We start from the raw sequence: 15,440 nt of genomic DNA, 5'->3' as shown, positions 1-15,440 counted from the left end.
ACACCCAGGCAACCCTGGCAAGAGGCTTTGTTGCCTCCAGATGACGAGACAGGAGTTCTACCGCAGGCAGGATTAGGTGGTCTTTTTGTTCATTTCTTTTTAGGTTGGGTACATTGGCTTAGAGACAAGATCTTATTCCAACAACAACAAAAAACAAACAAACAAACAAACAAACAAGAAAAGGGAACAGGGGAAGGAGGAACTGGAGGATGTCTTGAGTACCAAGAAAGAAGTGGGAAGACAGGGGCAAGTCCCCTACATCTCTCATTTTCATTTTAAAAATTTATTTTATTTGACTTGGAAAATGAGTACAAATCCCTGGGTATTTGGGGGGGGGGGAGGAGGGGAGAGTAGGCAGGAAAGAGAAGAGGGTAGGAGGCAAGGTAAGGTATGAGCATCACAGTGGCTGCCTCAAGACCCTGCCCAGGGAGGGTAGGGTAGGCTGGGGGTTGAGCAGGGAGCTCAGGTACGGAGGAACACCATGGTGAGCAGGCCTGGAGAGGGGACAAAGAAAGAACAGGGTCGCATGAGCAGCCCTGGGGCTCTGTTAGCCTTCCTCCCGTCCCTTCTCCCTTTTTCCTGGGGCCTGGATCTCTGGCCACTAGTGTCCTCACCCAAGACGTAGGCGGCCACCAACTTTTGTCCCAGGGAGACGTGTAGGACTTGAGGCAGTTGGCTGCCAAGCTCGTCCTGGAGTGGGAGCAGCAGGAAGGCCACAGAGACAATCCCCGTCAGCAAGAAGAGGAGAAAGGAGCTGGTGGCCAGTTGCTGGCGGGGGTCTGAGAAACAAGACTTGTCAGATGCTGTAGCCCCAACTCCTGCCCAGCCCGGGTCCTCCAGGGAGAAGCCTAAACACGGGAGATGTATCTACTTTTTTTTTTTAATTATTTATTATTATTATTATCTTGAGACAGAGTTTTTGCTCTTGTTGCCCAGGCTGGAGCGCAATGGCACAATCTCGGCTCACTGCAACCTCCGCCTCCTGGGTTTAAGCGATTCTCCTGCCTCAGCCCCCTGAGTAGCTCGGATTACAGGCATGAGCCACCATGCTCAGCTAATTTTTGTATTTTTAGTAGAGACGGGGTTTCACCAGGCTGGTCTTGAACTCCTGACCTCGTGATCCACCCTGCTCGGCCTCCCAAAGTGCTGGGATTACAGGTGTGAGCCACCGCGCCCGGCCATTTTTTATTTTTTGTAGACATGGAGTCTCACTACGTTGCCCAGGCTGGTCTGGAACTCCTGGCCTCAAGTAATTCTCCTGCCTCAGCCTCCTAAGTAGCTAGGACTATGGGTTCATGCTACCATGCCTGGCTAATTTTTAAATTGTTTGTAGAGGGTCTTACTATGTTGCCCACCCAAGCTGATCCTGAACTCTTGGTCTCAAGCAATCCTCCCCCAACCTCAGCCTCCCAAAGCACTGGGATTATAGGCGTGAGCCACCACACCCTGTATCTACATCTACTTTTTTTTGAGAAAGAGTCTCGCTCTGTTTTGCCCAGGCTGGAGTGCAGCCACATGATCCCGACTCACTGCAGCCTCCACCTCCTGGATTCAAGTATTTCTCCTGTCTTAGCCTCCCAAGTAGCTTGGATTACAGGTGTGGGCCACCACGTATAGTAGAGACGGGGTTTCACCATGTTGGCCAGGCTGGTCTTGAACTCCTGGCCTCAGGTGATCTGCCCACCTCAGCCTCCCAAAGCACTTGGATTACAGGTGTGAGCCACTGTGCCCTGTATCTACTTTATATTGCCCTCCGGGGCTACACTGCATTCTTCCCAGAGCCTCTGTCCCCACCAGCACAAGAAACTCTCAGGCCAGGCACGGTGGCACACACCTGTAGTCCCAACACTTTGGAAGGCTGAAACAGGAGGATCACCTGAGGTTGGGAGTTTGAGACCAGCCTAATGAACACGGAGAAACCCTGTCTCTACTAAAACTACAAAATTAGCCAGGTGTGGTGGTGCATTCCTATAATCCCAGCTTCTCAGGAGGCTGAGGCAGGAGAATTGCTTGAACCTGTGAGGAGGAGGTTGTGGTGAGCTGAGATCCTGCCATTCCACTTCAGCCTGGGCAACAAGCATGAAACTCTATCTCAAAAAAAAAAAAAAAAAAAGAAAGAAAGAAACTCTTCTCCAGTCCCTCAGCATTCATTTTCTCTCTTCTGTGGACCTATCTGACAGGCAGGGCCCTCTCTTCCTTCCATACCCAACACGAAACTTGGTACAGGGTTAATTGCTCAATACAGGTTTCTTATTGAACTGAACTGAGCTACCACATGATAGGAAGTACTGTGGTTAGAGTCAAGGAAGAACTTTTTCCTCTAAGTAGAAGTCAGAAACCCGGAAACTTGTAAAGTCTTTTTTCCCCCTCATCTGATATAAAATCTCAACTTCTAGGAATGCTTCCACCAAAAGGCAAAAGACTAAACCAGGAGGCTTCTTCAAATCCAATTTAGCTCATCTCTAGGGAAATGCTACTTCCTCCCTCCCTACAGAACTCAAGATCCCTATCTCCCAACTCACGCTCCTGGAAGTGTCTGGCCATAGGTGGTGGTGTCCCAGTAGGAGGCCCTGGCTGGGGCGGTGGGTCCGGCTGTCCCTGAAGCTCAAGGGGGTACGCTGGGGCTCTCAGAACCGAGGTAATGTCCTTTCGTCCCACCACTCGGCCCTCAGCTCCTTCCTCAGACAGCTCAATGCGGAAGCGGTCCTGGACATCATAGTGGCTGGGAATGGGTGCCACGTGGCGAATCACACTGGTCCCAAGGTAAGACAGAAGCCCATTGGGGTGAAGTGAGTAAGAGGCAGTAATCCAAGGAAATCCGGGCCTCCCCCCAGAAGTCTCTCCCTTAGGAGCACAGACATAGGGTAGGGAAAACAGGTTAAAGAGGGCAAGGTCTCAGACCTAAGACAACAGGTGGCAGCGACCCCTGGCTTCCATCAGCATCCCCATCCTCCCAGCTCACTCACATGTCAATGCAAGACTGAGGCTTCACATATCCCTCTGCGTCAAACACCGTGTATTTGGCAGGTGCTGTGCACAGGACTGGGGGATAGAGACACACACAGACATTCCTTGCCATCTGGGTCATTTGGGTCCCCTCTACCTTCTGCCCCCGAGGCTGGACAAGACTTTCCCAATCCGCCAAAGCTGGACGTCCGACCCTACCCATCTGACTCCTCCAACCAACACAGCCCCCCAATGTCCGGCCGCCAGCCCCCAGACCCCTTGCACGAGGCGCCGATCCCTTTACCTCGGAAGCGAAGCGCTGTTCCTGTGGGGTTATAGAGGGTCAGCAGCTGTCGGGGTCCGCTCCGCTGGTCCGCCCTGAATACTAGATCCGGGGGAAAGACCAGGACCGGGACAACGGGTCCCAAGGGAGGAGGGGCGCCCCGGGACCCCCGCCCAGGGGGCCCCGGACCCACCAGCTCCTGGTCCTGGGGCGCCCCACGGCGCATGCAGGCTCTGGGCGGTTGGACATCCGAGGGCAGAGCTCAGGGGACAGGGCCTGGAGTCGAGAGCTGGGGGGCGTGAGGGGTAAAAGGGGACAAGATGAGCTCCCGGGGCAGGGCCTGGACTGACGCCGCCGCTGCCGCCTCGAAACCCCGCTAGATGGGGCTCCCGCAGATCCAGGCCCAGGGCCCCCAAGCCCTTCCCTCTTCCAGCTCTGCCCCAGGTTCCTTTGGACCCGCGAAGCCCCACCTCGACAGCCACGCCCACTCCGCTAAACCCGGCCCCTCGCAGTTCCCAACCCGGCCTTATCCTCAGGCCCGGCTCGCGATCTCCATAAGCCCCGCCCCGCCGCTGGCCTCGCCCCTTCCGGGCGTTTCCGGACGCCTGCCTCCTCTCTTCGGCCAGACTCCGCCCACTGCAGCGGCCGCTAGCGGAGCAACCTCTGACGCCTCCTGCTTCCCGGGAGACCTGTGTTTGCGTCTCCGGCTCCTCCCTAAGATCGGACGCGGGCCCGATCGGGCTTCTGCCTAGAAACGGCCGCTCGCGCTAGGATGCCCGCCTTGTGTTCGAAGCACCTGCCAGTCAGCTTGTGGTCAGACTAAGGATGCCATATTCTCGGGAGTCCCTTTCTGCACTTCCGCCGTACGGCTTCTGTTATTGGCCAGAGCATCTTTGTTTCCGCCACAACTATACGCCGATTGGTGCGCTGAAAGACCAAACAGAACGCCCTCCTTCTTTCGTCTGCGATTGGCTGAATTCCGGTGACGTAACAATTTTACTGGCTCGAACTCGAGCCCTGAAGTAATTCAGAGAAACGGGGGCGTGGCTTCGAATTGGGCTTTGTTTTTTCTCCCTATTCTCAAACCGTCCAAGTCAATCTCCCACCGGGAAGTCGTTTTCCTTCTCTTCAATTCCAGGCTACCTTAGAAGCCTCTGCAGGAATCAAAGCCTGTGTTCTTCTCTGCTTTTTTTTGAGACTTAAGTCTCGCTCTGTCGCCCAGGCTAGAGTGCAATGGCACGGATATTAAGTCACTGCAACCTCCGCCTCCCGGGTTCAAGCGATTCTCCCGTCTCAGCTGGGATTACAAGCGTGCGCAACCACGCCCGGCTAATTCTTTGTAGAATTAGTAGAGACACGGTTTCACCTTGGTTGGTTAGGCTGGTCTCGAACTCCTGACCGTACTCGCCTCAGCCTCCCAAAATGCTGAGATAACAGGCGTGAGCCACCATGTCCAGCCTCTTTTTTGCTTTTGTAGAGAGAGTCTCACTCTGTTGCCCAGGCTGGAGTGCAATGGTGTGGTCATTGCTCACTGCAGCCTCCAACTCCTGGGTTCAAGCTAGTTTCCTGCCTCAGCCTCCCGAGTAGCTGGGATTACAGGCGTGCACCACCATGCCTGGCTAAGTTTTTTAACTTTTTGTAGAGATGATCTCGCTATGTTGTGCAGGCTGGTCTGGAACTCCTGGGCTCAAGCGATCCTCCCACTTAAGCCTCCGAAAGTGCATGAGCCACTGTCCCTCCCCCAGGCTCAGAGTCTGTTTTCTATGGCACTGGTTGGAGGTTCCACCCATCTGGGACTCCAGCCTGAGTCTTGCCTTCTGTTTCTTACTTTCCTGTAAGGGACGTGGGAAATCACTCACATTTGCACAGGGAATTAAGATTTGCTAATTTCAAACCCACGTTGTTTGACTAATTATATATTTTCAAAAAGGATTTGCTAAACCCTGCCACTTTAAATGCATTGAATCTTCAACTCCTTTTATAGCCTGGATAAGGTGAAGAATCTTATCTTAGGGCTCCCTGTTAGCAATGGAGCAAAGACAAAATCGATCTTTTCTGAAAGTCTCCTCTGAACATCTTACATAGAATCCCCCTGTGCTTTTTTTTTTTTTTTTTTTTTTTTTAATGGAGACAGTCTTGCTCTGTCACCCAGGCTGGAGGGCAGTGGTTCAATCATAACTCACTGCAGCCTCCACCGGCTTGATTGGGCTCAAGCAATCCTCCTGCCTCAGCCTTCTGAGTAGCTGGTGCCACAGGCACGCACCTCCACACCCAGCAAATTGCGTTTGTTTTTTTTATAGCACTTATAGTGATACTTGGCCTCCTATTTTATTGTTTCTCTCTCCTCCAGTAGAATGTTCTTTCTTTTCCACAAGAGCAGGGACTTTGTTTAGTTTTCTATTGTATCTTTAGCACTTATGACAGTGCCTGCCATTTGGAATGAACAAATGAATGAGTGACTAGGATGAACTTTGAGCAGAGATCTGACTGGATTTAGGAAGTGAGCTGTGAGATATATCTGTGGGAGAGAATTCTGGGTAGAGGAAACAGCAAAGGGCTAAAACAGAAGTGCACTAGAAATGGGCAACAAGCTGCCAATGTGACTGGAACCGATGGTACATGGGAGACGGTAGACATGAAGCTACAAGGCAGGAGAGAGAATGCAGATGATGTACAGTCTTGAACCCTTGGTAAGACTTGGGAAACTACAGGAAAGTTTTGAGTAAAGGACAAGATGTGACATATCAGTTGGGCATGGCGGCTCAAGGCCTGTAATCCCAGCACTTTGGAAGGCAGAGGTGGGCAGATCACCTGAGGTTGGGAGTTTAAGACCAGCCTGACCAACATGGAGAAACCCGGTCTCTACTAAAAATACAAAATTAGCCAGGTGCGGTGGTACATGCCTATAATCCCAGCTATTCAAGAGACTGAGGCAGGAGAATCACTTGAACCCAGGAGATGGAGGTTGTCACGAACCAAGATTGTGCCATTGCCCTGCAGCCTGGGCAACAAGAGCAAAACTCCATCTCAAAAAACAAAGATGTGACATATTTTCTTTTCTTTTTTATATGTTTTGAGACAGAGTCTTGCTCTGTTACCCAGGTTGGAGTGCAGTGGCACAATCTCGGCTCATTGCAATCTCCACCTCTTGAGTTCAAGAGATTCTCCTGCCTCAGCCTCCCACGTAGCTGGGATTACAGGCACCCACCACCACACCCAGCTAATTTTTTTGTATTTTTAGTAGAGACAGGGTTTCACCGTGTTGGCCAGGCTGGTCTCAAACTCCTGACCTCCAGTGATCTGCCTTGGCCTCTCAAAGTGCTGGGATTACAGGCATGAGCCACCAAGCCCAGCCAAGACATATTTTCTTTTCACTTTTTTTTTTTAAATTTCTTTTCTTTTCTTTTTAGTTTTTTAGAGACAGGGTCTTACTCTGTTGTCCAGGCTAGATTACAACGGTGTGATCATAGCTCACTGCAGCCTCAGACTCCTGGGCTCAGGCAAGCCTCCCACATCAGCCTCCTGAGTAGCTGGGTCCACAGGTGAGTACCACTATGCTCAGCTAATTATCTTCTGTAAAGACAGAATTTGGCCATGTTGCCCAGGCTGGTCTCAAACTTCGGACCTCAAGTGCTGGGACTGCTGGGCACAGTGGCTCACACCTGTAATCCCAGCACTTTGGGAGGCCGAGGTGGGCAGATCATGAGTTCAAGAGATCGAGACCATCCTGGCCAACATGGTGAAACCCTGCCTCTACTAAACAATACAAAAATTAGCTAGGCATGGTGGCAGGTGCCTGTAGTCCCAGCTACTCAGGAAACTGAGGCAAGAGAATTGCTTGAACCCAGGCGGTGGAGGTTGCAGTGAGCCGAGATCACGCAACTGCGCAGCCTGGCACCTGGTGACAGAGCAAGACTCTGTCTCAAAAAAAAATAAGTGCTGGGATTACAGGTATCAGCCATTGTGCCTGGCCCGTGATTTACATCATTTTTTTTTTTTTTTTTTTTTTTTTAGACAGGGTCTTACTCTGTTCCTCGGGTGGAGTACAGTGGCATGATCACAGCTCACTGCAGTCTCTGCCTCCCCAGGATCAAGCAGTCCTCCCATCTCAACCTAAGTAGCTGGGACTACAGGTGTGCACCACCATGTCTGGCTAATTTTTGTACTTTTTGTAGAGGGGGGTTTTACCATGTTGCCCAGGCTGGTCTTGGAACTCCTGAGCTCTGCAGCCCTCCTGACTCAGCCTCCCAAAGTCCTGATTACAGTTGTGAGTCACTACACCTGGTACACTTCTTAAAAGATTATTCTGTATAGTAAATATATGTTGAATGAATGAACGAAATGAATGAATGAAAAGAAATCCTCCAGATGGACTCAATACCATAAAAATGAAGATCTGACCCCTTCCTCAGTTAAGAAACATTTATTTGGATAAAAAAGAAGGCCTGAGGGCTGGGGGCCAGGGCTGGCGTGTGTTTCAGGCCTGGGACTAGGCAGCCTACACAGGTTAGGAGAGGCACTTCCTCTTGCTTAGGTTGGTGAGGATCTGGTCCTGGTTGGGCCGGTGGAGAACCACGAAGCTCTCTGGAGGAAGGACGGGACCTCTGTTCTCTTCCACCTGGCCCATCAGCAGATAACTGGCTCCTGGAACAGGAAGGGGAAGGAGGGGTTAAGATCTCATATTCTTGACACCTGTCAGCACGCCCTCTCACTCAGATTCCACACCTTGATCATTTCAGTGTGGCTTAGCTCGCCCCATCCCCATTTCCCCACATCTCTGTTACCTTTCTTCATGGGGGGGCACTGCTTGCAAGGCACGTAAAACTTCAGGGAGGCACCAGTGGGTGGAGAAGGTAGGTCCAGTCCTCCAGTTTTGTAAGCACCAATAAGACTAACAGTGACGGTGAGGCCCTCTCCTGGGCCCCGAACCATGGACTTCACTGTTGCAGTCACCACTGTGGGAGAATGGGAGTGAGAGATGAGGAGATGGGAGGTTCCAGATGGCAGGACTGGAACCAGAAGGTGGTTTGAGGAGCTGGACCGGGGTTGCGGGGGTGTTCTTACCCAGGCTGCTGGCACAAAAGTTGCTCTGCAACGTGCCTGTCCGGCGGCACTGCTTCGGGCAGGTGACAGTGGGTGCATCTAGGAGGGAGGGGGGAGAGTGACCTGTTCAGCAGGTAGGAGGAAGCATTGTCTCCATAACAGTCTCATTGTCTTAAACTGTTCAGAGCTCTGTCGGCTTCTGGTCCCAGCACCCAGTAAGGGCCATTGGCAGGAAGGAGGCACCAGTGAGTATCAGATGAATCAATAAGTGAATGTAACCAAGGAAGAAGTTGTTTGTTTGTGTAAGATTGAGTCTTGCTTTGTTGCCCAGGCTGGAATGCAGGGGCACTGTCAAGGCTCACTGAAGCCTCAACCTCCCCAGCTCAAGTGATCCTCCCACCTCAGCCTCACAAGTAGCTATGACCACACACCTGGCTAATTTTTTTTTTCTTTTTTCTTTTTTCTTTTTTTTTTTTTTTAGACAGTCTCACTCAGTTGCCCAGGTGCAATCTCGGCTCACTGCAACCTCCGCCTCCCAGGTTCAATTGATTCTCTTGCCTCAGCCTCCCAAGTAGTTGGGGTTACAGGTGTGCATCACCATGCCTGGCTAATTTTTTGCCCACGCCTATAATCCCAGCTCTTTGGGAGGCTGAGGTGGGTGGATCACGAGCTCAGGAGTTTGAGACAAGCCTGGCCAACATAGTGAAATCCCATCTGTATTAAAAATACAAAAAAATTAGCCAGGCGTGGTGGGGGACACCTGTAGTCCCAGCCACTCAGGAAGCTGAGGCAGGAGCATCACTTGAACCCGGTAGATGGAGGTTATAGTGAGCTGAGATCGTGCCATTGCACTCCAGCCCCAGCAACAAAGAGTTTTGTATTTTTAGTAGAGATGGGGTTGGCCAGGCTGGTTTCAAACTCCTGACCTCAGGTGATCCGCCCACCTTGGCCTCCTAAAGTGCTGGGATTACAGGTGTGAGCCACCAGCTCGTCCTACTTTTTTATTTTGAACTCCTAGACTTAATCAATCTTCCTGCCTGGGCCTCCCAAAATGCTGAGATTATAGGCGTGAGCCCCAGCACAGGTCAGAACTTTTTGAATTGGATCCTTTCGTCTCTTTCCCCTTCTCCCCCATCCCAGACTCACCAGGGGCAATGGGAGTTTTCTCTGGAGGTTGGGGCTTGGGAGGTGGCTTGACTTTGGGCTCAGTTCCCGGTTTGGGGCTGGGGCCTGGCCCTTCTTTGGCAGCGCCCCGAGGCAGGGTCTTGTAGGAGGCTGAGAAGCCGTCAGCGGTGACGCTGAGATCTGAGACAAACTGGACGAGGAGTTCATTCCCTTCGGAGGAGATGGAGCTGCAGGTGGCCACTAAGCATGTCAGGACGGGGTGTGCATCGCACTCCCTACCCAGCCCTGTGACCTTGTTTGTTTGAGACAGGGTCTCACTTTGTCCCCCAGGCTTGAGTGCAGTGGCTCGATCTAGGCTCACTGCAGCCTCAACCTCCTGGACTTAAGCAATCCTTCTGCCTCAGCTCCCCAAGTTGCTGGAACTACAGGCACACCACCACACCCAACTAATTACTTTGTATTTTTAGTAGAGACAGGGTTGCGCTATGTTGCCCAGGCTGGTTTCGAACTCCAGAGTTCCGTCGATCCTCCCGCTTCATCCTTCCAAAGTGCTATGATTACAGGCATAAGCCACTACGCCTGGCTCGGTAGCCTTTTCACTTCATCCCAACTTCGCAGAGCCCGACTTGCCTCTCTATCCGCAGACCCCAGCTCCAGGGCCAAACCTCCTCTTTGCCAGGCCTCGAACCTGCTCCCCTCACCGGTTTGGAGCCCTGGGGTTCAGATCCCATCCCGTTAGCTGAGCCCCGCCCCCTCCAAACAGCCGCTTGCGCGATTCCCGCCACCCACCCACTCTCTCACCCGGATTCGCCGTCCACCCTGGTCCCGCCCCTCACCCCGGGACCGCATCGCCGCAGAACTTCCCCAGCCTCCGGGCGTCGTCGCTCACGGCTCCGTTGAACACGCTGACCGAGTCGTAGCGGCAGTAGGTGTCCGGCTCCAGGTCAAACTTCTCGAAGGTTAGCGCGATGACCTGGTGGCGGGCGGAGGCGGGGGCTGTGAGGCTGGACGCCCCTCGGCGCCGGCACCTCACCTCCTACTGGGTGCCTGCAGCAGCCCCCATTCCCACCTCCTGCGTCCCCTGGGCCCCCTCCTGAAGGCGTTCACACCACAGCAAGGAGGACCACACACCCATGGGACCCTGCAGGGGCGTCGGTCGTCGTCGTTGGCAAGGTCAAGTCCTGGCGCACTCACAAGGGACAGACCCGCGTGTTATATACCAGCACCCTGTACCTCCCTCTCCTGAGACTTGTCTCAGTTGCAATTTTTATATTTTTGTTTGCGTGCACGCAGGGGCTGGGGCAGTTTGGGGATCCCACCAGCGCAAGCGCAGTTCAATAAATCTTTGCTGGCTGCAAGCCGGAGGGCGCCGTTTGGGTCCCCGAGGGCAGCCCGGGGAGGAGGGTCGGTACCTGGTCCCGGGGCGCGATGATGTGCCAGGAACAGCTGATGCCCGGGGGGTAATCGGACTCGGGCCAGTTGGGCGTGGTCAGGGTTCCCTGGGCCTTCTCCAGCCGCCCCCCGCAAAATTGGTGCTCTGGGGAGGGGAGAGAGGAGCGGGGGTGGGGGGCGGTGGAGACCCTCGGTCAGCTCTAGGAGAGCTCCAGGCTGGGAGCCCCGGCAGGCAGTTTGAATGTCTGGGGCTAAGGATGAGGGGACGAGAAGAAGGGGAGGTAAGATGGGGGCAGGTTAGCAGAGAGTGGCCGGGAGGAGCGCGGCTCTGGGAAATTTGGGGCTGCAGGGCGCACAGGCCAGCGGTGGAAGCGGTAGGAGGAACTGGCTGGACGCCCCCTTCTGGTCCCTCCCCGACCCGCGGCCGCACCGCGCCTCTTCCCCTAGGAGATCCCATCTCCCCGGCCCGGCAGCAGAGTCCCCTTTCAGGCTGAAGAGGGTGTCGTCGACTTGGAGCACAGCCCCCGAGGCCCCCTTCGCGGAGGTCCCCGCCTGAAACATTGCAAGGGAAACTTCTGCCGCCAGGAGTGGGTGATGGGACCGCAATCGGGAGCCCAGTGCTGGGTGTAGAGGGAGCCCCCCCTCGGGTCGGAGGAACCTAGTCCCCCAGCCCTGGGGTGCCCCCTCGCGCCCGTCGGAGGGAGCCCGATTGCGGACGGGGGCGGGCAGTTACTCACCGTCCCAGTAACCCCAGGCCGCCCATTCCACCCGCGGGTCGGTGACCCATTTCCGCCTCGCGCCTGGGGGGGGGCCTGGAAGAGGGGATGGGTGGGTGCGGGAGGAGGGAGAGAAGACGGGGAGGAGGGACTGAAGGGGCGGTTAGTGAGGAAAATGGGTCAGGGAGGTAAGGGGCCCTAGGCGCTGGGGCGCGGGGTGGGCGGGGCGGAGGTTAGGGCTGGGGGCAGGGCTGCGCCCGGGGCGGGGCCTGGAGGGGGGAAGGCGGAGGTGAGGGAGGTCTCACCAGTGCTCGAAGTGGCCCGCCCGCTGTACCAGAGCAGGAAGCCTCGTCCTCCTGTGCCCTCGTCTGCCGTCATCCTCAGGGTCACCTGGTTGCCGGGGGCGACTAGGGGCGCAGGCCGGAACGTCCCGCAAAAGCGTCCGAGCCGCTGGCCCGAAGTCCCAGACCCAGCGAAGACCTCCACAGCATCGTAGCGGCAGGCAGGGTGTAGCTCCAAGTCGAAGACTCGGAATGAGAGGGACACAGTCTGGCCCTCGGGGACCTGATGGCGGGGACAGAGGTGGGGACCCAGGGTCAGGCCACACACAACCCAGCCAGAGGGCAGCTCCTCTGCCCAAGCGTTTCTTGCGGAATCGGACTGAACAGGAAGGGACATGCATGTGAGTGCAGGGCAGAGGGCCTGGTCTCTACAGCTCTGCTGGTGGCCTGTGCAGGGGACAAGAGCTGAGGCTTTGGAAGAGGAGGGAGCGTTGGGCTGGAGAATGAGAATTTGAGGGAATGGTTAAAGAGTGCTTGTTGCTTGGGAATGATGCTTTCAGTGACAGAGGGAAGGGAGCTGCCCCAGGTTGAGAAGGTGGTGCTGGGGAAGGTGGGGGTCCCTTCACAGTCAGACCTTTGCCCCTTTGACAAGGGATAGTGCCCAGAGGGGCTTCTCACCGTTATGGTCCAGATGCACTCCTTATTGGGTGGGTAGAGATTGGGGAACCCCTCACTTGCCACGTAACCTGATTCCCCCTTCACATCCCCTCCGCACAGGAACACAGGTCTGGAGAACAGAAGAGAGGTCAGAAAAGAGCAGGGACGGTTGGGATGGGGGAGCAATGGCAAGATGTGAATGGGGTGATGAGGATGAAACTCCAGGGAGGAAGGCCAGGGAACTAAATGGAAAGGCCTTAAGAGACCTGGAGCAGGGCGGGTCACAGTGGATCACGCCTATAATCTCAGCACTTTGGAAGACTGAGGTGAGCAGATCACCTGAGGTCAGGAGTTCAAGTCCATCCTGGCCAACATAATGAAAGCCCATGTCTTGCTAAAAATACAATTTGCTTTTGGAGACAGAGTCTCACTCTGTCACCCAGGCTGGAGTGCAATTGGCTCACTGCAACCTCCATCTCCTGGGTTCGAGCAATTCTGCCTCAGCCTCCTGAGTAGCTGAGACTACAGGCACCTGCCACCATGCCTGATTAATTTTTTGTATTTTTAGTAGAGAGGGGATTTTGCCATGTTGGTCAGGATGGTCTCGAACTCCGACCTCAGGCGATCCACCCACCTCAGCCTCCCAAAGTGCTGGGATTACAGGCGTGAACCACTGCGCCTGGCTAAAAATACAAAAATTAGCCCAGTGTGGTGGTGCACACCTGTAGTCCCAGCTACTCAGGAGGCTGAGATTGGAAGAATTGCTTGAACCTGGGAGGTGGAGGTGCAGTGAGCTGAGATTGCACCACTCACCACTCCTGCCTGGGCAACAGAGCAAGACTCCGTCTCAAAAAAAAAAAAAAAAAAAAAAAAAAAAAAAAAAGCAGGGAAAGGTAGGGACGAGAGGGGATGGGGTCATGAGGATGAAACTCCAGGGAGGGAAGCCAGAGGACGAAATGGAAAGACTTGAGAGACCTGGGCAGCTTCCACCGGCCAGGACAGGGCTGGGGTGTCCCAGACTCCAACAGAAGATAAGGGAAAAGTGGGTTTGGTAACTCGACCATCCCTGCAACCCCACCCCCACCCCAACAGGAATTCCCGGAATCCTCCTCGGCCCCCCTTCCTGACTCCCCCCTCAGTCTGCCTGGCAGTCCGGGGACAGGAGCCGCCTAACTACTTCCAGATGTGGAGACAGCCACGAGGCTATGGCGGGGGCGGGGAGACGGAGGCAGCAGCAGTGGCGATGGCCCTCACAGTGAGCCTGGAGGCCAGGCTCCCGGAGCTGGTAACCTTAGCCCTGCCCCTGTTCCTAACTAGTACTTCAGAATCTGACTCCCACATCTCCACTCGCTGCCCTCTCCTCCCCCTACAATACGTCTCTAATCCCTTCCTGGAATCCAGCTACCAGACAAGTTCAGGAACTGGGCTCTCTCTTGAGTTCTGTGGGGAGCCAAGGATCTGGATGGGTGGGGAGACTAAAGCGACCAGAGGACGAAAGTGGGGGAATGGGAGCAGTGATGGCCTGTGGGAGACCAAGGTCTTGCAGCAGATGTGGAGCAGTTGGGGGCCAGAGAAGGGTGAGGTGGTGGGGAATCTGGGGAGTGGTATGTCAGCCACAGAACCCAAAATATCCCCAGGCATAACCCCCAGTAATGGGGAGTCTGAAGTTCACTGGAGCTGTCTGGAAGATGCCAAGAGACCTACCTGGTGTAGTTGGGGGTCTGGCCCTGGGCAAAAGGCAGCAGGGCACAGGCAGTGAGGAGGGGCCCCAGGAGGGAGGCTGTGGCTGCAGGGAGCATCGCCCCGGGGAAAGGCGGTGGGGTCCTCGAGACAGAAGCAGCAGCTGAATTTTGCAGAGCAGCAGTGGCGGCAGCAGCAGCAGCAAGATGATCAGCGCCAGATGGGGCAGCCTCGGGTGTGTGGGCGTGGGGACTGGCCAGTGGGGCGGGCAGTGGGGAAGGCGGGACAGTGGAGCGTCCTGGGACCTCTCTAGGTCTAGGACACATAAATATTGACCTAAGAAGGAGGAGCAGTAGTGAGGGGCAGAGGCCATCACCCAGGCCTCAAGTAATGTCATCGGGAATCTCACTCTATCCAGTGAGGGGGCATCTTGGGGAACCTTCTGAGGAGTCTCTATCCCCCATCAACCCCCAGCCCCTGCTTCCTCAGCTCAGGAGCCCTCATTGCTCACCCCCTGCCTGACCACCCCTGCTAGCTCATTTTCCACTCAAATTTTTTTTTCTTTTTTTAGACAGAGTCTCATTCTGTGACCCAGGCTAGAGTGCAGTGGTGCGATCTTGGGTCACTGCAACCTCCACCTCCTAGGTTCAAGCAGTTCTTGTGCCTCAGCCTCCCAAGTAGCTGGGATTACAGGGGAATATACCACCACGTCTGGCTAATTTTTTTTTTTTTTTTTTTTTTTTTTGAGACAGAATCTTGCTCTGTGCCCAGGCTAGAGTGTAGTGGTGAGATCTAGGCACACTGCAACCTCTGCCTCCTGGGTTCAAGCAATTCTCCAGCCTCAGCCTCCCAAGTATCTGGGATTACAGGCACCCAGCTAATTTTTATGTTTTTAGTAGAAATGATGTTTTACCATCTTGGTCAGGCTGGTCTTGAACTCCTGATCTCATGATCCACCTGCCTTGGCCTCCCAAAGTGCTGGGATTATAGGTGTAGCCACTGAGCCAGGCCTTCACTTCAACTCTCTACTGCCTTCTCTCCAGACCTAGGCCAAGCTAGGCCAAGGAGGAGGAATTCTTCCAAATGACCTCTTCCAAATACTTGAAGGTACAGGAAGCGAGACAGGAGGCGTGGGGTGTGGACAAAGGGAGTGTCTCTATTACTGAGGAAGAGGTGCAAAGAGTAGAAAATAGGGGGAAAAGAACGAATGAGCCCAGACCCAGGAGGTAAACAGCAGGAAGAGAGGAAGGGCTGGCTTCAGGTCAAAGGGAGATGGGTGGGAAGTTTTCGAGGGTCAGGAGGAACCTGCTGCCCCAC

General features: G+C 54.5%; 2 protein-coding genes across 5 annotated transcripts; both read right to left on the bottom strand.

Moving 5' to 3' along the window:
• Positions 1-267: 267 nt before the first annotated feature.
• MOSPD3 (motile sperm domain containing 3) lies at positions 268-4,043 on the bottom strand. Of its 4 annotated transcripts, none has more exons than XM_010344721.3 (6): positions 4,026-4,043; positions 3,251-3,518; positions 2,967-3,042; positions 2,523-2,752; positions 615-779; positions 268-494 (listed from the first exon to the last, which is right to left on the bottom strand). In XM_010344721.3, the coding sequence occupies exons 2-6, from the start codon at positions 3,453-3,455 to the stop codon at positions 463-465; spliced, it is 708 nt and encodes a 235-aa protein (XP_010343023.1). In that variant the 5' UTR covers positions 3,456-3,518; positions 4,026-4,043; the 3' UTR covers positions 268-462. The 4 variants fall into 4 exon arrangements, with proteins under 4 accessions (XP_010343023.1, XP_010343021.1, XP_010343022.1 ...); XM_010344719.3 differs by lacking the exon at positions 4,026-4,043 and adding an exon at positions 3,919-4,019; XM_010344720.3 differs by lacking the exon at positions 4,026-4,043 and adding an exon at positions 3,700-3,892.
• A 3,594-nt stretch (positions 4,044-7,637) lies between these two features.
• PCOLCE (procollagen C-endopeptidase enhancer) lies at positions 7,638-14,354 on the bottom strand. Its single transcript, XM_003934181.4, has 9 exons — positions 14,148-14,354; positions 12,465-12,573; positions 11,811-12,069; positions 10,810-10,934; positions 10,234-10,370; positions 9,419-9,624; positions 8,294-8,371; positions 8,014-8,184; positions 7,638-7,873 (listed from the first exon to the last, which is right to left on the bottom strand). Exons 1-9 carry the CDS (start codon positions 14,240-14,242, stop codon positions 7,737-7,739), a joined length of 1,317 nt encoding a protein of 438 aa, XP_003934230.2. The 5' UTR covers positions 14,243-14,354; the 3' UTR covers positions 7,638-7,736.
• Positions 14,355-15,440: the final 1,086 nt, after the last annotated feature.

Source organism: Saimiri boliviensis, chromosome 20 (genome assembly GCF_048565385.1).
Source record: "Saimiri boliviensis isolate mSaiBol1 chromosome 20, mSaiBol1.pri, whole genome shotgun sequence".
Taxonomy (NCBI): Eukaryota; Metazoa; Chordata; class Mammalia; order Primates; family Cebidae; genus Saimiri; species Saimiri boliviensis.
This window is presented reverse-complemented; position numbering and strand designations above follow the sequence as displayed.